The sequence below is a fragment of the Podarcis muralis genome, chromosome 10 (assembly GCF_964188315.1).
Source record: "Podarcis muralis chromosome 10, rPodMur119.hap1.1, whole genome shotgun sequence".
NCBI classification, from domain to species: domain Eukaryota; kingdom Metazoa; phylum Chordata; class Lepidosauria; order Squamata; family Lacertidae; genus Podarcis; species Podarcis muralis.
Window position 1 is genome coordinate 68,068,531 of NC_135664.1, and position 21,881 is coordinate 68,090,411.

At 47.8% G+C, this 21,881-nt stretch overlaps 1 protein-coding gene and 1 long non-coding RNA gene across 3 annotated transcripts in view; one reads left to right on the forward strand and one right to left on the reverse strand.

Moving 5' to 3' along the window:
* Window positions 1-16,726, reverse strand: part of PFKFB3 (6-phosphofructo-2-kinase/fructose-2,6-biphosphatase 3) — a 77,527-nt gene extending 60,801 nt beyond the window's left edge. Inside the window, exon 1 of the mRNA XM_077935351.1 lies at window positions 16,380-16,726. Coding sequence (XP_077791477.1) covers window positions 16,380-16,395 — 16 coding nt within the window. The 5' untranslated portion in view covers window positions 16,396-16,726. The remainder of the gene's footprint in view (window positions 1-16,379) is intronic.
* Window positions 1-21,881, forward strand: part of LOC114605942 (uncharacterized) — a 55,936-nt gene that overhangs the window by 19,732 nt on the left and 14,323 nt on the right. The window contains exon 1 of one of the 2 annotated variants that reach the window (XR_003708704.2): window positions 6,235-6,516. The exons of the other annotated variant lie outside the window; for it this stretch is intronic. This is a non-coding gene — a long non-coding RNA (uncharacterized LOC114605942). Of the gene's footprint in view, window positions 1-6,234; window positions 6,517-21,881 lie in introns of those variants that run through there. 2 annotated transcript variants of the gene reach the window in all.

A 21,881-nucleotide genomic window follows, 5' to 3' on the forward strand; every position in this document is an offset into this window, starting at 1 on the left:
CCTTTAAATCAGGTGACGGGAAACCTGTGGCCCTATAGATGGTGGTAGACTCCAAATCCCGTTGGTCTGAGTTGGCACGGTCCAGGGTTAGTGATGATGGGAGTTGTAGTCCACCAATACAGCATTTTCACTCCAATTGGAAGTATTCAGTTAAAGGAATTGTTGTGAAAATAAGAAATATCTAGTCTGATGGAAAGTGGGGGTCCAATATATTATATATTATATTATATATTATTATTATGCTACCCATCTAACTGAGTTGCATCGGAGGGGGGGCAACAGGTCTTTTTTAACCATAATCCTTGCTCACACGTCCAGTGTTCGAAACCCCAAAAACTGTACCATGACAGAACTTAAGCCACATGTTTTTTGAACCTGTTTCATCTTTTGAACACACCTGGCCTCAGGTTTTAATCAACCTAGGCCTCATATCAGGGGTGGCAAACCTGTGCCCTCCCCCCGAGGCATGGCCAACGATCAGGGATCAATATCATCATTATTGCTATTATTTATGGCATTTATGGGACACAGGTAGCGCTGTGGGTTAAACCACAGAGCCTCTTGGGCTTGCCGATCAGAAGGTCGGCGGTTCGAATCCCTGCGACGGGGTGAGCTCCCATTGCTCGGTCCCTGCTCCTGCCCACCTTGCAGTTCGAAAGCACATCAAAGTGCAAGTAGATAAATAGGTACCACTCCAGCGGGAAGCTAAACGGCATTTCCGTGCGCTGCTCTGGTTTGCCAGAAGCGGCTTAGTCATGCTGGCCACATGACCCAGAAGCTGTACGCCGGCTCCCTCGGCCAATAAAGCGAGATGAGCGCTGCAACCCCAGAGTCAGTCACGACTGGACCTAATTGTCAGGGGTCCCTTTACCTTTACCTATGGCATTTATATAACACTGCCTTTTTCTCCAAGTTGGCATACATGGCTCTCCGCTCCCCCATCTCATTTAATCCCCACCACAACCCTTTGAGGTAGGTTCATGGATGAGTAGGGATTCGAACCCTGGTCTCCGGGGTCCTCCTAGTACGACTCTCTAACCGCCATGCCACGCCAGCTCTGGATGATGGGAGCTGGAGTCCGGCAACATCTGGAGGGCCCCAGGTGCTCCATGCATGTTTGAAATCAAGAACCTCTAGGTGTTGGCGGACTCCAACTCCCATCAGCGCTCAGGGATGAGGGAGTCGGAGTCCGAGGCCAGGTTCCTCGCCTCTGTCTGAAAGTAAGCGGCTACATTCGGCCCTCAGCACGCGCGGACTTTTATCAGGAACTCACCCCGGCTTCCCTTACGGACCCATGGATTGCCTCGCCGTCGGTTAAATCACCCCCAACAGCCTCCTTCTCTTTGGGTCTGACTCATCCGGTGAAGTCACAAGGCTTCCGCGTTACCGTGGCAACTGCCCAAGCCATCCTTGCAAAAGACAGTTGACGGGGGTGATGCTGCAGAATGACTCAGCCGTGGTTTTGCGGCAAACTACACTCAAGCTTCGGACGCGGGTGGCGCTGTGGGTTAAATAACAGAGCCTTGGACTTGCTGATCAGAAGGTCGGCGGTTCGAATCTCCACAACGGGGTGAGCTCCCGTTGCTTGGTCCCAGCTCCTGCCAACCTAGCAGTTCAAAAGCACATAAAAAGTGCAAGTAGATAAATAGGTACCACTCCAGCGGGAAGGTAAACGGCGTTTCCATGCGCTGCTCTGGTTTGCCAGAAGCGGCTTAGTCATGCTGGCCACGTGACCCGGAAGCTGTACGCCGGCTCCCTCGGCCAATAAAGAGAGATGAGCGCCACAACCCGAGTCGGTCACGACTGGACCCAATGGTCAGGGGTCCCTTTACCCCTTTCTTTACCTTACACTCAAGCTTGGTATTAGTCAGGGCACAACTGTCCGCACTGAAAGGCAATCGCGTCCCTGCAAATTTACGGCCACGTGCACACAAACAGAGAATTATTTGTGGCCCTGTAGATAAGTCTTTTCAAAAGTAGTTCAACAGGGCATACTCCTAAGTAAGGCCACCATACAGCTGGGATAGCTCCGTCGGTGGAGCATGTGACTCTTAATCTCAAGGTTGCGGGTTCGAGTCCCACATCAGGCAAAAAAAAAAAAAATATCCCTGTATTGCAGAGAATTTGGGCTATAGATGAACCTCGCAGCACCTTTTGCCTCTATAATCCTAAGATTTAAAGCACTATTTAAATCAGCTTTAAACTGTCATGACTTCCCCCAAAGATTTCTGGGAGTTGTAGTTTGTTAAGGTGCTGAGAGCTGTAAGGAGGACCCTATTCCCCCCTATACCAGAGTTACAATTCCCAGAGTTCTCTGTGAAGAAATTTATTGTTAAACCACTCTGGGAACTGTAGTGCCACGAGGGGACAATTTTCAGCACCCTTGACAAACTACAGTTCCCAGAATTCTTTGAGGCGTAAGCCCAAACTGCTTAAAGTGCTTTAAATATACAGTGCGAATGTGGCCTAACATGGGATAGGATTGCAAGGCTTAATGTGTTTTCTTGCTGCGTAGAAGGTTTCCTCATCGCTGTCCTGGCGGCTTATATAATTGTTGGCTGCTCAGCTTGACCAAGAAACCGATACCTCGCTATTACACACACACAGTCAGTGTCCTGCTTGGCCAGGAAGCTGTAAAACCTCTCTGATTCCTTCTGGAGTACGCAAGCCGCAGACTCTGGATTAAAATACAGCACAATCTGTGCCCAGTGTCCAATTTTCAAACCAGACTCGCAACATCACCGAATCCTGTCCCCTCTAAATGCCAAAGATCACCAATCGTCGTTGGGCGGGTTTCAGCGTTAAAGCACATCTCTCTCACAAACACCAGTGCAAGGCCAGACGTACCAGTTGCAATTTCGCAAGAGCATTTTTGTTTGCCCTAAAACGGAAAGCGAGCGAGGTCCCAGCCAAAGAAGAATGGCAACGTAAACTGGTGGAATATGCACAGCTTGCAGATTTAACATACAGAATAAGAGAACAAGAAGAACGCACGTTTAAAGAAGATTGGAAAATGTTTACTGAATATATGGGGGGAAATTGTGTATATTTGAAAACGTGGGCAGCATTTAGATCAATTCAACAGTGTAAACAAGTTTTGATGGATGTAACAATGGAATACTGAATGGTTTCGTTCATGTAAAATATGCAGGGATGTATGGTATGCAAAATGAACAGCGGAAAGAGAAGAAGGGAGCGGCAAAGGATCCTAATTGCTAAAAACTGGAAAAAAGAAACTGTGCCAACAAAAAAGGAATGGCAAGATAAACAGGCTAGATTAACAGAGGCATTTAGAGATCACACTAGACAAGAGTTTCAAAAAGCATGTGGAAAATGCAGAGAATACTTCACAAAACAGTGCCCTAAAATACATACGTGGACTTGTTTCAATTAATGTCTGCATGAGACTTTGTGGATATTTAAGTTATAATTAGAAAAATCTTAATAATTATTCATAAAGGAAACAGTTTATAAGAAGTAAATAAGGAGGCCAGATACAGGATAAAGGAAGTCTTTTATCTGGTTGTTTGTATGTTATGCTCACTGTATGTTATGTTCACGTTTAATGAGGGTGGATTTGTGTATTGGGGTGGGGGGGTGTTGTATTATGTTGTAAATAAAATGTCAATTAAAAATATTTTTAAAAAAGGAAAGAGAAGAAGGGAAGTCATTGGTTTCAGGTTGTCTAAATGAATATTTTGAAATGTAAATTAGAAAAAATAATAATAATATATATATATATATTTGTGTGTGTGTGTGTGATGGGTGGGGTATAAATAATAATTTATTTATTTTTATTTTTATTTTTATTTTTATTATTGGAACTCATGGGCATCCAACGAAGCCGATTGCAGGAAGACTGGAGACAGAGTCAAGAAAGTCCTTCTTCACACAGCGCATAGTTAAACTATGGAACTTCGTGATGGGCCATATTCATGCAGAAGAAGACTATCAATGGCTGCCTGCCATGATGGCTATGGTCTCCTTCCCCAGTTGGAGTAGTAAAAAGGTAAAGGTACCCCTGCCCGTACGGGCCAGTCTTGCCAGACTCTAGGGTTGTGCGCCCATCTCACTCAAGAGGCCGGGGGCCAGCGCTGTCCGGAGACACTTCCGGGTCACGTGGCCAGCGTGACAAAGCTGCATCTGGCGAGCCAGAGCCGCACACGGAAACGCCGTTTACCTTCCCGCCGGAGTGGTACCTATTTATCTACTTGCACTTTGACATGCTTTCGAACTGCTAGGTTGGCAGGCGCTGGGACCGAGCAACGGGAGCACACCCCGCCGCGGGGATTCGAACCGCCGACCTTTCGATCGGCAAGCCCTAGGCGCTGAGGCTTTTACCCACAGCGCCACCCGCGTCCCTTAGTTGGAGTAGTAGTGCTCCTGAATAACAGTTGCTGGGAACCCCAGAAGGGGAGAGTTGCTCTTGCGCTCGAATCCTGCTTGCAGGTTTCCCATTGAGGCATCTGGTCGGCCACTGGGAGAACAGGATGCTAGACTAGATCATACCCTCCAACATGTCCCCGATGAAAATAGGGACGTCCTGTTCCTTACTACTACTACCCCACCCATCTGACTCGGCTGCCCGAGCTACTCTGAGTGGCTTCCATCATATATAAAAACATTAAGCAACTTCCCTATACAGGGCTGCCTTCAGGTGTCTTCTAAAGGTTGTACAGTGGTACCTCAGGTTAAGAAATTAATTCGTTCTGGAGGTCCGTTCTTAACCTGAAACTGTTCTTAACCTGAGGTACCACTTTAGCTAATGTGGCCTCCCGCTGCCGTCGCGCGATTTCTGTTCTCATCCTGAAGCAAAGTTCTTAACCCAAGGTACTATTTCTGGGTTAGCGGAGTCTGTAGCCTGAAGCGTCTGTAACCCGAGGTACCACTGTATAGTTACTTACAGTCATACCTCATGTTATGTCTGCTTCATGTTACGTTTTTTCAGGTTGCGTCCCACAGCGACCCGGAAGTACCAGAAAGGTTACTTCTGGGTTTCGCCGCTCGCACATGCGCAGATGTGCTAAATTGCACTTTGCGCATGCACACATATGGCACCTGCGCAGAGACAGTGCTTCTGGTTGTGGGCTTTTCACGTTGCAAACGGGCCTCCAGAACGGATCCCATTCGCAGCCAGAGATACCACTTTATATACTTGTTTCAGGGTTTGCTTAACTCCATACTCTCCAACATTTCTCCGATGAAAAGGAGATGTCCTAAGGAAAAGTGGGACATTCTGGGATCAAATCAGAAACCAGGATGGCTTCTGTAAATCCAGGACTGTCCCTGGAAAATAAGGCCCCTGGCCTGATCCAGAAGGACAGTGTTCCTCCTTTCTTATGCATCTGTTAACCGCAAGCATGTTGCAAAATCAAAACAAAACAGCTACGGTAGTTCTGAACCCGTTTTTCTAGGAAACCACCCTGAGCGTATTTATGAAAAATATTTGCTGCATGCCAACTCTTTCCACCCCAACAAAAAACCTCCAACCAATTAAAGGTACTCAAAAGCTACCTCCCTGGATGTTCTGCAATGTTGTGTAATTGTCTGAGCTTCAAGCGGGGGTGGGGGACGCTTGAAAAATATGTTTGCTCTCGGTGAAACACAGAACAGAAAAACACCGGGGAGTGGACTCGGGGGCTGCTTGTTTATCGGGCTTGCCTGTTCCTCAGGCTTCTTGGAAACGGCTGCTGCATGGAGATAGCATGTGAACAGGGCTGCAGGCAACAATGCGCACGCATGCCTCTTTCACATGCCCAGGCCTTGCTGCGGGAGCTCGGTTACAGAAAGTTCAGGCGGTGCAGAAAGAGGAAGACGTAGACTTCCTGCTCCTGGACACGTGGAAGGAGCGTGCACAACCACCCGGGCTGCTGAGATAGCAGTCGTGCCAGCTGCGCTCTCCAATAAGCTCAGCTGTTTATACCTCCCTAGCAAAAGGGACTGTACTCTCTCTCCTCCTCCAGCGAAGGCAGCAGGGAGAATGTTCCCAGGGATAGGATGCCAGCCTCCTCGTGCCACGGCCCTGCCAAATGCAAAAATAGATATACACATACAGAAACACACACACACGCATATAAAAACATACGATACCTCCTCCTGTCTCAAGGTATTTGCAGTTTCATAAACACATTTCTGGCAAGGGAACTGTTGTTGAAGCCAAAGGTTTCTTAGAAGCAGAACACCCTGCTCCAAATCCCAGGAATAAGAATTTGCTTTGTTGCATCGATATTCCAGACCCTCCCAAGTGTTCTATTTTCCAGGGACAGTCCCGGATTTACAGCCATCCCGGTTTCTGATTTGATCTCCGAATGTCCCACTTTTCCATAAAAGGTAAAGGTAAAGGGACCCCTGACCATTAATCCAGTTGTGGCCGACTTTGGAGTTGCGGCGCTCATCTCGCTTTATTGGACGGGGGAGCTGGCGTACAGCTTCCGGGTCATGTGGCCAGCATGACTAAGCCGCTTCTGGCGAACCAGAGCAGCGCACGGAAACGCCGTTTACCTTCCCGCCGGAGTGGTACCTATTTATCTACTCGCACTTTGACATGCTTTCGAACTGCTAGGTTGGCAGGAGCAGGGACCGAGCAACAGGAGCTCACCCCATTGTGGGGATTCGAACCGCCAACCTACTGATTGGCAAGTCCTAGGCTCTGTGGTTTAACCCACAGCGCCACCCGCGCCCCAAGGACTTTTCCATAGGGCGTTCCTATTTTCATAGGAGAAATGTTGGAGGGGATGATATCCCACCTTCTCATCAAAGCAGCCCCCCCCCCCCATTTAAAAAGTAACTATTCTGCGTTTCAAATGCATAATCCGTAAGGCAGGCAACTCAAGTTGCGGGTATCACCAATTGTTTAGGACTACCACATCGCTTTTTCGTTAAGCATTTTAGATCTATGGAAATACAGTGGAAACTTGGGTTGCGAACGTGATCTGTGCGGGATGCAAGTTCGCAACCCAGAGCATTCGTAACCCGCAGCGGCATGTCTGCGCACGTGCGGGTTGCGATTCAGTGCTTCTGCGCATGCGCAAAGCGTGATTTAGCACTTCTGCGCATGTGCGACCACTGAAACCCGGAAGTAACCAGTTCCGATACTTCCAGGTTTCGGCGCGTCCGTAACCCAAAAAAACACAACCTGAAGCCTCTGTAACCCGAGGTATGACTGTAAACAAGTACAGTGGTACCTCGGGTTAAGTACTTAATTCATTCTGGAGGTCCATTCTTAATCTGAAACTGTTCTTAACCTGAAGCACCACTTTAGCTAATGGGGCCTCCTGCTGCTGCCGTGCAGTGGGAGCGCGATTTCTGTTCTTATCCTGAAGCAAAGTTCTTAACCTGAAGCACTATTTCTGGGTTAGCGAAGTCTGTAACCTGAAGCGCATGTAACCCGAGGTAACACTGTATAAGGAACGAAGCAGGCACTCCCTTGAAACAAGTCCACAGAGCAGAGGATACGCAAGTAAAACAGCTGCATTATCGGATCAAAATTTATTCATTTAAAGTTTATTAAATTACGCCAGCAACCAAGCAATAAAATTGAAACACATTCAAAACATCTGAAAACAGAAAGAACAATCCCACACTCTCGCAGCTAATAAATTTCAAGGTAGTCAAGAACGGTATCTTTCAGTCAGCAGATGCCCAACTGAGCAGGATTAAAAGAAAAAAGAATAAAAGTATTGCTGAATGCTAGCAATGGAGGAGAGAGACACACCTCACAAAGGGGGGGGGGGGGCATCCCGCAAACAGGGACAAAGAGAGGATGTACAAATGGGGCATTTGGGACAGGGGATTCAGAAAACTTAGAACCAGGGCCCTGCTTTTAACAGAGCAATTGCAAAATTCCAGTGCTGGAGCCCAGAACTTGCTTGCTGCTCTGAAGGAGGCCGAAAGGTGTGTGAGAGAGAAAGCCGCTGGGTTTTGAACTGTGAGCAGGTCATCAGGCACAACCCGCCTATGTGAAATGGATCTAAGCTGCTCTGGCCGTAGCTGGCCCAATGCATTTTGCTGCCCAAGGCAGAACAACAACATGGTGCTCTCCCTCCCCAAGTCAAGGCGCACAAGGCTGGCCAAGCCGTTTAAGCAACTGAGACTCCCTGGGAATATATATGTGTGTGGGGGGGGGGGTGTTGTTGTTGTTGTTTAGTCGTTTAGTCATGTCCGACTCTTCGTGACCCCATGGACCAGAGCACGCCAGGCACTCCTGTCTTCCATTGCCTCCCGCAGTTGGGTCACACTCATGCTGGTAGCTTTGAGAACACTGTCCAACCATCTCGTCCTCTGTCATCCCCTTCTCCTTGTGCCCTCCATCTTTCCCAACATCAGGGTCTTTTCCAGGGAGTCTTCTCTTCTCATGCGGTGGCCAAACTTTTGGAGCTTCAGCTGCAGGATCTGTCCCTCCCGTGAGCACTCAGGGCTGATTTCCTTAAGAATGGATAGGTTTGATCTTCTTGCAGTCCATAATTCAAAAGCATCCATTCTTCGGCGATCAGCCTTCTTTATGGTCCAGCTCTTACTTCCATACATCACTACTGGGAAAACCAAAAACCATAGCTTTAACTATACGGACCTTTGTTGGCAAGGTTATATATATATATATATATATATGCAGGTTTTGGTGTCCTCGGGTGTCTTCCCGTGTAAAAGATGGGGTGTCTAGGCGACGTTTCGACGAGGTCTCACTCGTCATCTTCAGGCTGGTGCTTTCGGCTTCTAGCCTGAAGATGACGAGTGAGACCTCGTCGAAACGTCGCCTAGACACCCCATCTTTTACACGGGAAGACACCCGAGGACACCAAAACCTGCATTCCTGTACCCGTGAAAATCTACGAAAGCATATATATATATATATATATATGCAGGTTTTGGTGTCCTCGGGTATCTTCCCGTGTAAAAGTTGGGGTGTCTAGGCGACGTTTCGACGAGGTCTCACTCGTCATCTTCAGGCTGGTGCTTTCGGCTTCTTGTTACTGGAACAGAGCAGGATCTCAGTGTTTGAGTTCCTATAAATACTGTTGAGGAGGTGTGGCCTCCTATGTTCTGGGCAGAGAGGAAGTTCCCAGGCTAGTGTGCCTTTTCTTCTTTTGTTCCTTAATTGCTTGAGGGATATCTTGAGTGATTTCTTGAGTGATATCCTGAGTACCACTTAGGTGGGTCATTAGGTGTGGATTAGTTGCTAAAGCCTTTGTGTCTTGACCTCTTGAACTTTGTGAAGAGTTTTTCTGAGAAGATGGGTGTACTACATTTAGTTGTGCTCTGGCTTGGCTTCGTGTATAGGGGCGAGCTGTGGTTTTGTGGCCTGTGCCAGCCAGATCTGTGTAGGGATTGCAGGGGGGTGCAGCATCCGGAGGTGCCACCATGGTTTGGCTACTGGATGGTGTCTGTAATTTATCTGTGGAGAGGGTCTGGGTTTGGGTCTGGTGTGGTTGATTGGTGATGGCGTTCTGTGTGCCTCTGGATCTGGTGTCAGTTTTTGTGGGGAGGGCTAATTTCGAGTGACTGAGTGAGTCTCTACAAGAACAAGGCACATGGGAAGGTACACCAGCTTGCTCTTAAAGCAGTGTGATCTTCCCATCAACGTGACTGGATCCTGTCCAGAAATGGGAAATCTAGGCATCCTGAGTCATCAGATGCATGACTAGATTTAGATAAAAGCAAGTTCCATTAATAGCCGGCGGTGGCACTCAAAGGTGGAAGAGGAGGAGAAACAAAAAGAAAAAGAGAATTAGCTTCTTTTGTGCACATTATCTAAGCGAAGGAGCTCTCCAAAGTCGAGGGAGAGCAGGGCCCTTTCGGTCCTGAATGGGGAACCTTTGGCCCTCCAGATGTTGCTGAACTACAACTCCCATCAGCCCCCAGGCATGGTCAATGGCAGGGGGTGATGGGAGCCGTGGTTCAGCAATGTCTGGAGGCTCAAAGGTTCCCCATGTATGGTCCAGCAACTGATACAGGAAAAGAAGATGCTATGCTAAGCGATGGCTGGTACCCTCTGGAATTGGTAGGGGGGAAAGCAGGGAGACCAGCAGTAGGTTGGGGCAGAGCCAAAGACCATAGCTGTCAACTTTTCCCTTTTCTTGCGAGGAATCCTATTTGGAATAAGGGAATTTCCCTTTAAAAAAGGGAAACGTTGACAGCCATGGCCAAAGACAGGCAGAGTCAACCCCCCTCCATCAAATTTGCTGTAAGTAAGTTGGCAGGCAGGGATGCAGGTGGCGATCAGAAGGTTGGCGGTTCGAATCCCCGCGACGGGCTGAGCTCCTGTTGCTCGGTCCCTGCTCCTGCCAACCTAGCAGTTCAAAAGCACGTCAAAGTGCAAATAGATAAATAGGTACCGCTCCGGCGGGAAGGTAAATGGCGTTTCTGTGTGCTGCTCTGGTTCGCCAGAAGCGGCTTTCTCATGCTGGCCACATGACCCGGAAGCTGCACACCGGCTCCCTCGGCCAATAAAGCGAGATGAGCGCCGCAACCCCAGAGTCGTCGGCAACTGGACCTAATGGTTAGGGGTCCCTTTACCCTTTACCTTTATGTTGGCCGGCAGGTGAAGGATGAATCATAGAACTGTAGCATTGGAAGGGATCCCGAGGGTCATCTATTCCAACCCCCTGCCATGCAGAATTCTCCACTAAAACACCTGACTATCGGCCACTTGCAGTGGCGTAGCGTGGGTTGTCAGCACCCGGTGCAAGACAAGTAATTTGCGCCCCTAACCCGTGAATTTGCGCCCCCTAACCCGTGGATTTGCGCCCCCTAACCTGTGGATTTGCCCTAACCCCAGATGTTGCGCCCGGTGCGGCCGGCCCCCCCTGCACCCCCCACGCTACGCCACTGGCCACTTGCAACCAAGTGAAGATGCCTGGGGGTCTCACATCTCCACACTCTGGATTTGCATCCCTGGGGATCCTTGGATCTTGACTGTTTTCACACACTAATACATATCAGTTATATTTTTATCTGTACAATTGGGATGAATTTCTGGCACCAAATTGCTTTCTCTGCACAGCCCAAGCAGGAGCAGTGGGAGACGTTATAATGAATTGTTGTCGCTTGTCTTCGCTTACCCCGTTCCCACTGCCCTGCTCACAGTTGTGAAGGTTGTTCTTATGTTATGAACGGTCCATGTGTCACCACTGGGGAAAAGAGGCCAATACAGTGGACGCTCAGGTTGCGAACGTGATCCGTGCAGGAGGCACGTTCGCAACCCACAGCGCCGCATCTGCATACGCGCGGGTTGCAATTCGGCGCTTCTGCACATGCACAAAGCACAATTTAGTGTTTCTCCACGAGCGATGAAACCTGGAAGTAATCCATTCCGGTACTTCCGGGTTTCGGCGCATCCGTAACCCGAAAACACGCAACCTGAAGCATCTGTAACCTGAGGTATGACTGTACATCTGTGGGCTGTCCTTGGATCAAGTGACTTTCCTTCTTGACGTTCTCAGAGATTTTAACCTAGCTCAAGGTTGTCATCAGAACTGGCCCGATGTTTAACTGAGCAGGAATCACAGTCAGTCCGCCATTTGAAAAATAAGACTTTAGAGCCGCCTTGCCACAAAACGGCAAGTAGACATTCCCTTTTGGCGACTGCAACCTTGGTTTAAGGAGCCATTTGGCGCCTAGCGTATAAATCTGAGTTTCTAACACTGCGTCTGAGAGTCCACACACTAAATGTTACACACAGGCCCCACACAAACAGCTGGTTTTGTTGTCTAAAGTGGGGCAGGTGCGCCAGGTGGCTTGTTTTAGATGCTATCTGGATTTGTCTCGCAGGACTGACTGACTGGTTCTGAACCTTTTGGAAACATGCTGGGTATTTGCCATTCTTCTGAGCTCCTTTTTCCTTCAGAGTCATTTTGTAGATTATCTATAAATGTCAAGCCTTCCTTAGGATCTGAAATCAGAATCACTTTCTGCTTACATGACTCTGGGAGCTTTGTGGAGAATACCGTCTGTTTTTTGTCTTGTTTTGGTAGCTCTTGAGTTATTCAGGTTATATTTCTGCTTTGTCATCTAGGTTATTAGGGTTGTATTTCTGCTTTGTCCTTGAGGCCAAGTCTGAAAATTATTCCTCACCATGCCCCTCCTGTGAAAGCTGTTTTCCCCCTCTTGTATTATATTCCATCCTCAGTGCCTCAGCCGAAAACAGCGCAATCCTAACCATGTCTACTCAGAAGTAAGTCCTATTGAAGTCAATGGAACTTACTTCCAGGTAAAGTTGGCTTCAGATTGCAGCCTAAGAACCAACCTCAAAAGTATCGGCAGTTTTGTTTAGCTAAATCAGTATTTTTGAAGTCAGACCTCTTAAAGATTCTTTCAGTTCCCTGAGTCCAAAAACCTTAATGATTTGTACTTCCATTAACATTGGCAAGTTCGTTGTCCCCCCCCCCCCCACTTAGGAATAACGTTTAAAATTAAAAATTGCTTTCCTCAGGGCCTTATGATTCTTGCACACAATTTCTGAAGAGCTTTCCTGCCCAATAATTTTACCTCCGCTTTCTCCTTATGGATTTTGAGGCAGTATTATCACAAATCAAATAGTCAAAATACATTCTTATCAAGTATACAGTATAATCAGTTTTCTGTGTTGTTTAAACATGGTTATTGTTCTATGACCTTCATCTATACGGACAGTGCTCCAGCTCAAACAATTCTTGCTTGTACTGCGTGACATGTGCTTCTTGCCTTCAGGTAATATGCTTTCCCCAAAATTTTTTGCCATCAAAGGGAATTCAGGCTTTCCAGCGGTAGTTCCCCCTTTCCCAACACAACCGATATGGAAGCTGACGCCATACACACACACACAAACACAATAAAAACTTTCCTAATTCCAGCTACGTAAACGAAACGCCCTGTTCTTTTCCCAGAGGAAATTCTGGTTTTCACAATTCAGGTTGCGGAAAAATACATTCCACCAAAGGTGACTCCACATTCCCCACTTTGAATTGCACACAGAAACAGGCCTACGGGGTAGCTCAGGTATTCCTCCGGTCCGTTGCACTTTCCCTCGGATAGTAATTCCAGTTTTACGCCTTCTATACTGCTCTATTCGGAAGATAGTATCCCACCTTCCTATAATCTCATCTCCTGCAGAAGCCTCAGGCGCAGTTCGCAATCGCACATGGCGTCATCACGGAGGCATGCGCCAAAGTCAGATTGTATATGAGGTCCCCACCCAGTCTGAAATGGAGAGGTTGGGTGGGGAGTTGGTTGGGTGACAGCAGGTGAGGTCTGACAGAAGGCACACTGAGAGTTGGTGGGAACAGTAACGGACTGGCATAACAAGCTACAAGAATTTGCTGAAATGGCGCAGTTGACAAATAGCCTGAGAGGCAATTCAAAACAAAAATTTATGGGAAAGTGGGATAGATATATGTTCAAAAATACAGTAAAGGTTCGCTATCTATGTTAGCATTTGATTGACGTTGGAGAGAGACTGAGTTGAGAAATAAGACCAAGGGTATATATTGATATAGGAATGTATTAGATAAAATGTAAAGAAATGTACAATAATAAGAGTACATTCATTTCTAAAAAGGGAATATACAACGGGATAGACAGGAAGTCCAAAGTGTTGGTACATACAGTAGTACCTCGGGTTACATACGCTTCAGGTTACAGACGCTTCAGGTTACAGACTTCGCTAACCCAGAAATAGTACCTCGGGTTAAGAACTTTGCTTCAGGATGAGAACAGAAATCGTGCTTTGGTGGCGCAGTGGCAGCAGGAGGCCTCATTAGCTAAAGTGGTGCTTCAGGTTAAGAACAGTTTCAGGTTAAGAACGGACCTCCGGAACGAATTAAGTACTTAACCCAAGAATGGATACTTTTGAATTATGGTGCTGGAGGAGACTCTTGAGAGTCCTATGGACTGCAAGAAGATCAAACATATCCATTCTTAAGGAAATCAGCCCTGAGTGCTCACTGGAAGGACAGATCCTGAAGCTGAGGCTCCAAGACTTTGGCCACCTCATGAGAAGAGAAGACTCCCTGGAAAAGACCCTGATGTTGGGAAAGATGGAGGGCACAAGGAGAAGGGGATGACAGAGGACGAGATGGTGGGACAGTGTTCTCGAAGCTACGAACATGAGTTTGACCAAACTGCGGGAGGCAGTGGAAGACAGGAGTGCCTGGCGTGCTCTGGGCCATGGGGTCATGAAGAGTCGGACACGACTAAATGACTAAACAACAACAACAAGCCTTGACACCTCTTCCTCCAAGTCTTCTCTCATTCACCACTCATCATTGTTCCACCACCACTGTCCAGGCTCTGAGCCTTCTTGCCTAGGGGGTTCCCCAGTTGGTTCCTCTGCGTCCAACCAGTCTATGACATTCCACCGGCGGTTACATACTAGACTGGAACATTTTAGAATAGCCTTGGTTGGTGTAATAAACGAAAATCTGCCCTTATTCCCTTATGGGGGACACAAGGGGCATTATAGAGTCCTTTGCAGGTTCTCCATCGGTCGGAGAAAAGAACAGAGGCCAATCAGAGAATATTGAGAAGCAAAGCAGCTCGTAAGCCTGATCTTTATTGAACTGTTGCAACAGGGTGCTCCCCTCACACGCAGGAAAGGAGGAGGACCCAGAACAAAGGTGTGCCCGCCCTTATATAGACATTTTAAATTGCCCACCCTGGAGTCCAAGACCACCCCCAGAAACATCATACATACATCACAGAAGGGGTGTAGCTCAAGACCACCCCCCAGACAAATCACACCTACATCACAGAAGGGGCAGTCTACAACAGAAATCTGAGTGCGTTGCTTCCCTCCTGTCTGGCAGGTTACCTGTTAATGCTTACTTGATTGGATACCCTGGGGAGCATAGCCAGTCTTTTGTAATGATAAATACTTAGTTCCTGAGCCGGGTCACAGGCTCACCCTATTCATACACAGACATACCCTTAAGACAGGATTTGTGAAGGAAAAGACAATTGGGAGGCGTTTCCATTTTCCTTGACCTTGCAGAGAAATCATTTGGTCAGTTTGGGAGTCAAAATGGTTTGAGGGCTGTTTTCCTGTGCTGCTTCAGACATGTGGTTTATATATTTATGTACGTATTTGCTTGGTACATTTATGAACATTTATTATATATATAAAAGACCTTAAATTTTTTATTCCATTGGATATCCGGGTTGCAGCATAAGTGACGGCCCCAAGAGCGGTTTGCAATGTGTTCTTGGCTACGAGGACTCAATGGGATACCATGTACCCCCACCCCACACGAGAGCAATAGTTTCTCATGTATGCGTCAGATGCCACTTGGAAAATTGGCCCGTAGATCACGCGCCAGGGGCTAAAACCCTCTTGGGCTTCTGAAACGAAGCGAATTCTTATGGGAAAATGCTTCAGCAAAAGGAACGCCAGCCGATAACATCCTGCAAGCCAGTAGAGGGGTTCTCATGACACGCCCTTCAGTGTGCATGGCAGTCACATGCCCCCCACACGCATGTGCTGTGAGTCGCTTCAGATGCCATGTGGACAATAGACACAGGGCTGGGTTGTGCAGTCCCATCATCATCAAATTTATTATCAAGTTTATCAGCCACCCTACACCTGCAGGTCCCAGGTGAGGTCGCAACAACATAAATCCAGAATGAAAAACAGGTTGTGCTACATCCACCATACGCAATCATCTCTAAAAAAAAGGGGGGGGAACCCTCATTGACGGCAAGCAGCCATTACAAGCACAGAAAACCAGTAGTCGAACAGGAATATTCCTTATTCAACGAAGACCTAGCTTTCAGCGGGGTGACAAACCTCCACTTTGGACTGCACCGCTTCACAGAATCAAACTAACAGAACCATCAACTGTTGTTTTAAATTCTTAAAGTTTTATATTATGGGGAATTTTGCCTCCATAACTTTATTATCTTTCCCGCCCCCTTTTTTTGGCAAGCAGCTTTAAGTTGTTGTTTCCACACACACACACACACACACACACACACACACAACATCACAGGGCTCACACAGTTTATGGAATACTGTAGTTGATGAAAAATGCATTCAAAATATCACATGTCACTTTGGGCTGATCCCTGAGGTTCTACTTTTCTACCTGCAGGGAATCTTCCCTGCAACGGGGGGGGGGTTACCATGCAAGTCACGTGGCACACTCGCCCCCTTCCGTACCTGGAGCCTAACGTGGTGCAGCCCAGGTGCAGATTAACCACCTGGGCGAGAATCCAAGCCCTTGACCTGAGTGTCAAGGTACGAATTGCACCTGATCCGAGATAAGCAAGCGGAGCCTTTAGCACCTTGACTCTGGCTGCAAGGCAAAACCGAAAGCGACCAAGCCCACCCGTCTCCTCCTCGGAGGCCTGGACCGGGAAGCTCCGCCTTGAAGATGAGAGAGGAGGAACGAACAACACCCCAAAGCGCTTACCTTTCCGGAAGGGCATCGCTGCAGATGATGCTTAGCCCCCCCTCTTGCAGAAAGTTAGGCGCGGGCGAAGCAGCTGCTTCTCTAACTGCGGGGTCGCGCTTATCCCGGGGCTTCCAGCTCTCTCTGCCTCTCTCTCCCTTGCTGCCTGGAAATTGGTGCAATAAGGAAGGAAACGGACAAATTTGGTCAATTCCTCTCGGCAGCGTCACCACCTTCGATTTGCAAAAGGAGGAAGCCGGGTTTGCAGGATGCAGCCCGCAGAGCGCCGCTTAACCCTTCGCCTCACAGCCCTGCGGTTTGCTGGGATGCTAAGCTGGCTCCGAGCTCGCAGAGGCAGCATTCAGGCGTCAGCGATGGGCTCAGAAAACATTTGCAAAGGGAGCGAGGCCCAAAGCGTATTTTATTTGCCCAAGCATTTGAGATTATGGCATTTCTATAACAACAACAACAACAATTTTTGCTTGGGTTATTTTTCAATTATTGCTTTGTTCACAGAGTTTTATAGATTGTCATTGTTTCGGTGGTGATTTGTTGACTATTCTGCATGGTTCAAGCTGTATTTGTGATGTTCCATTATGTACTAGCATGTTATTATTTTTTATTGTCTGTGAGCCACTTTGGGATTCATTTATATTTCAAATATATAATAAATCAACTCAAAATAAGAACATTAGAAGTGCCTGACTGCTGAATAATAAGTACAGTGGTACCTCGGGTTAAGAACTTAATTTGTTCTGGAGGTCTGTTCTTAACCTGAAACTTTTCTTAACCTGAAGCACCACTTTAGCTAATGGGGCCTCCCCGCTGCCACCGCACAATTTCTGTTCTCATCCTGAAGCAAAGTTCTTAACCTGAGGTACTATTTCTGGGTTAGTGGAGTCTGTAACCTGAAGCGTCTAACCTGAAGCATCTGTAACCCAAGATACCACTGTACCCCCATCCATCTGACTAGGTCGCCCCAGCCACTCCTGGGCGGCTTCCAGCGTATTTATACAGAAACGTAAGAAAACATTAAAAGCTTCCTTGTACAGTGCTGCCTTCAGATGTCTTCTGAAAGTTGCAGTTTTTTAACTCCTTGACATTTGATGGGAGGGTGTTCCAGAGGACAGGTGCCACAACTGAGAAGGCCCTCTGCCTGGTTCCCTGTAACTGCACTTCTCACAGTGAGGGAACTGCCAGAAGACTCTCAGAGCTGGACCTCAGTGTCTGGGCAGAACGATGGGGGTGGAGACGCTCCTTCAGGTCTACTGGGCCGAGGCCGTTTAGGGCTTTAAAGGTCAGCAGCAACACTTTGAATTGTGCTTGGAAACGTACTGGGAGCCAAGGTGAGTCTTCCAATGTGGATCAGAACAAAGGCCTGTCTCGTCCAGCATCCTGTTCTCACAATGACCAACCTGGTTCTCAAGGGAAGCCCACCAGCGCGACCTGAACCCATTGTCCTGAATTGCAATTCCCAGCAACTGGAATTCAGAGGCCTTCTGCATCCGACAGTGGAGGCAGGGCATAGCCAACGTGGCTACTAACCATTGGAGAGCCTTACCCAGTTCCGGCCCACCCATGAGGCAAGATGCGGCAACCACCTCAGGCGGCAGGATCTACCGGGGCAGCAGATCCCTATGTCAATATTTCTTTCCCCCTTGTTCCCGGTGTATTTTCCCAAAACACTTCTCATCCCTTGGGTTCAAGAAGGTGAAAGAGGCTGTAGCTCAGCATGAGACTCTTTAAACAGGCTGAGACCCTACCTCCCTGCAGACTGTCTCGCCAGAGCATAGGCGCCGACTCCATGGGGCTTGAGGGGGCCCGAGCCCCCTCAAAAATTCGTTTGGGGGGGCTCCGCCCCCCCAATAATCTCCGGCGCCCCTCCAGCAGAGCGCCATCGCCGCCCCTCCCCCAGCCCAAAATGCACAGGGAGGGGCGGGCTGCATGCCTCCTGCCCTCCCTCCCGAGCAAAAGCTCCACCCAATTTCCTTTGGAGCTGATTAATAGGCGCAGCACGCTCTCCCCTATTCGCTCACGAGGAGGCGGCGCCACTTTATTTGCATATTCATGAGCTTATTTATTATTCATGAGCTTTCCCGGGCCCCCCCAATATTTTTTATAAGTCCGCGTCCCTGCGCCAGAGTGGTGCATAGAATCATAGAATCATAGAGTTGGAAGAGACCACAAGGGCCATCGAGTCCAACCCCCTGCCAAGCAGGAGTTATGCCATGCTCTAGTTATCTCCCGCTTGGACTACTGCAATGCGCTCTACGCTTTGAAGGTACCTTTGAAGGTGACCCGGAAACTGCACTTAACCCAGAATGTGGCAGCTAGACTAGTGACTGGGAGTGGCTGTCGAGACCACATAACACCGGTCCTGAGAGATCTGCATTGGCTCCCAGTACGTTTCCAAGCACAATTCAAAGTGTTGGTACTGACCTTGAAAGCCCTAAACGGCCTCGGTCCTGTATATCTGAAGGAGCGTCTCCACCCCCATCGTTCTGCCCAGACACTGAGGTCCAGCACCGAGGGCCTTCTGGCGGTTCCCTCACTGCCAGAAGTGAGGTTACAGGGAACCAGACAGAGGGCCTTCTCGGTAGCGGCACCCGCCCTGTGGAATGCCCTCCCTTCAGATATGAAGAAAATAAGCAGCTATATTATCTTTAAAAGACATCTGAAGTTTTTAATATTTAATGCTGTATTGTTTTTAACACTCGATTTGGAGCCACCCAGAGTGGCTGGGGAAACTCAGCCAGATGGGTGGGGTATAAATAATAAATGATGATGATCATGGGTTCAATTCCTGCAGTGCAGGGGGTTGGACTAGATGATCCTCGGGGTCCCTTCCAACTCTATACAGTTCTGATTCCCTGGGAGAGATATTGTAAAAGCAAAAGGAAACATCGCAGAAGCTAGACTTTATTGTGCACGCACCACCCCATCCAAAGAGCTGTTTGCCAACCCTCCGCACACAAGTGCTTCTGCACCGAACGTGCCTTTCTTATCCCAGCAGGGTGAACTCTGGTGCAGTTAAGTAAGAAGAGAAGAAGAAGAAGAGTTTGGATTTGATATCCCGCCTTTCACTCCCTTTTAAGGAGTCTCAAAGCGGCTAACATTCCCCTTTCCCTTCCTCCCCCACAACAAACACTCTGTGAGGTGAGTGGGGCTGAGAGACTTCAGAGAAGTGTGACTGGCCCAAGGTCACCCAGCAGCTGCATGTGGAGGAGCGGAGACGCGAACCCGGTTACCCAGATTACGTGACTACCGCTCTTAACCACTACACCACATTGCTAGCCCTTTTCACGTGGTCTTCCAGGTTCAGGTATTATCAGCATGATGTAGGAAGCACAAGGTAACCTTCTGTAAAGCCAGAAAATGTTCCTCAGTGCCCGGCATGGCTTTTCGTCCCTGGAACAGGGAAAACTACGTAAAATGTAACCAAATGTGCTCAGTTAGCTTCATTTCTGCCAATTCGTTAAAATGGAAACAAAATATTAAAAAATTCCTTCCAGTAGCACCTTAGAGACCAACTAAGTTTGTTCTTGGTATGAGTTTTCGTGCTTCGACTACGACAGACCAACACAGCTACCTACCTGTATCGTTAAAATGGGGTTTTTGGGGACAAATCAATGGATCACTTTTAAAATATATATATATGCATATAGTACAGCCTTCACCTAGCGCTCTCCAGCCATGCCAGGTGGGATGAAGGAGTTGTGGTTCAAAATACCTGGAGAACAGCAGGTTTGGTACACTTGGTTATAAGGCTGCCTATTGCATCTGTATAAATCTCTCCAAATACTCACAATTCAAGGAATCCTTACTATTGCAGACCCGCATAATTTATTTAATTGGCTTTCAATAAAAATGCAGGCAGAGATTTCTGGCTCTGAACGCAAAGCTGCCGTCATCTCGTTTTTCTAATTCATTAGTGAGAGTGCATTTTAATTTCCTTATGGGATTTTATTATTATCACTGTATTCTCTTCTGGGAAGATCATAATGCGATCTTGGCTCCTAAAGTGATTAGGAAGCTGTGGAGGAGGAGAGGAAGAGGCTGGAGGAATACCGGAACTCTTCAACTGGGCATGACAAGACACATGAGATCATAGCTAAGCAGGAATTTTGCCACTATCCTGGGATATGAGTGTGGGTAGGGGGGGGGGAACCCTCCAGTTTCCAGAATCTTTGCTCCAAAGCAAAATGCAGAACTGCCTTTTTCAGGGGAGCACGGACACATATCAGCCCAGAAATAAAATGTCACTTGGGGCTAAGGAAAATAGATGAACCATTGGTGTACTAGCCTTATGTCAGCAGAAGTCTATAGTGCCCAGGTCAAGGGAAGTAATAGTCCCACTCTATTCTGCCTTGGCCAGACCACACCTGGAGTAATAATAATAAGAATAGTAATAATAATAATAATAATAATAATAATAATAATAATAATAATTTATAGCCCGCCCATCTGGCTGGGCTTCCCCAGCCACTCTGGGCGGCTTCCAAAAAAAATATTAAAATACTCTAATACATCAAACATTAAAAGCTTCCCTAAACAGCCTTCAGATGTCTTCTAAAAGTCTGGTAGTTGTTGTTCTTTTTGACATCTGGTGGGAGGGCGTTCCACAGGGAGGGCGCCACTACCGAGAAGGCCTTCTACCTGGTTCCCTGTAACTTGGCTTCTCGCAATGAGGGAACCGCCAGAAGGCCCTTGGTGCTGGACCTCAGTGTCCGGGTAGAACGATGGGAGTGGAGATGCTCCTTCAGGTATACAGGACCGAGGCCGTTTAGGGCTTTCAAGGTCAGCACCAACACTTTGAATTGTGCTCGGAAACGTACTGGGAGCCAATGTAGGTCTTTTAAGACCGGTGTTATGTGGTCTCGGCGGCCACTCCCAGTCACCAGTCTAGCTGCCACATTCTGGATTAGTTGTAGTTTCTGGGTCACCTTCAAAGGTAGCCCCACTGTGTCCAGTTCTGGACATCACAATTTAAGAAGGATGTTGACAAGCTGGAATGTGTGCAAAGGATAATCAAGAGTCTGGAAACCCGAACTTATGAGAAACGGTTGAAAGAGCTGGGTATGTTTAGCCTGGAAAAGAGGAGGCGGCAGGAGATATGATACCCATCTTCAAATATCTCAACGGTGGAAAATACATACAACCCAGGTGGTTAAGAAAGCCCAACAGAGACTCCATCTCCTCAGAGTATTGCGGAAGAACGATGTCAGTCAACATTTGATGATCTCCTTCTACCGGTCCACAATAGAAAGTGTCCTTTCATACTGCATCACGGTGTGGTACGCTGGTTTGACATCAACTGATAGGAAGTGCCTCCAGAGGGTGGTGAATACAGCACAAGATATTATGGGCTGTCCCATGAATCCGCTGGACGAAATAGTGGAAGAACGTTGCCTCAGGAGAGTGAGGAAAATTCTCAGGGATGATTCACACCCTGGCCGGCACTTTCTTGATCTCCTGCCCTCAGGCAGAAGATATAGAAGCATGATTAGTCGCACCAACAGGGTA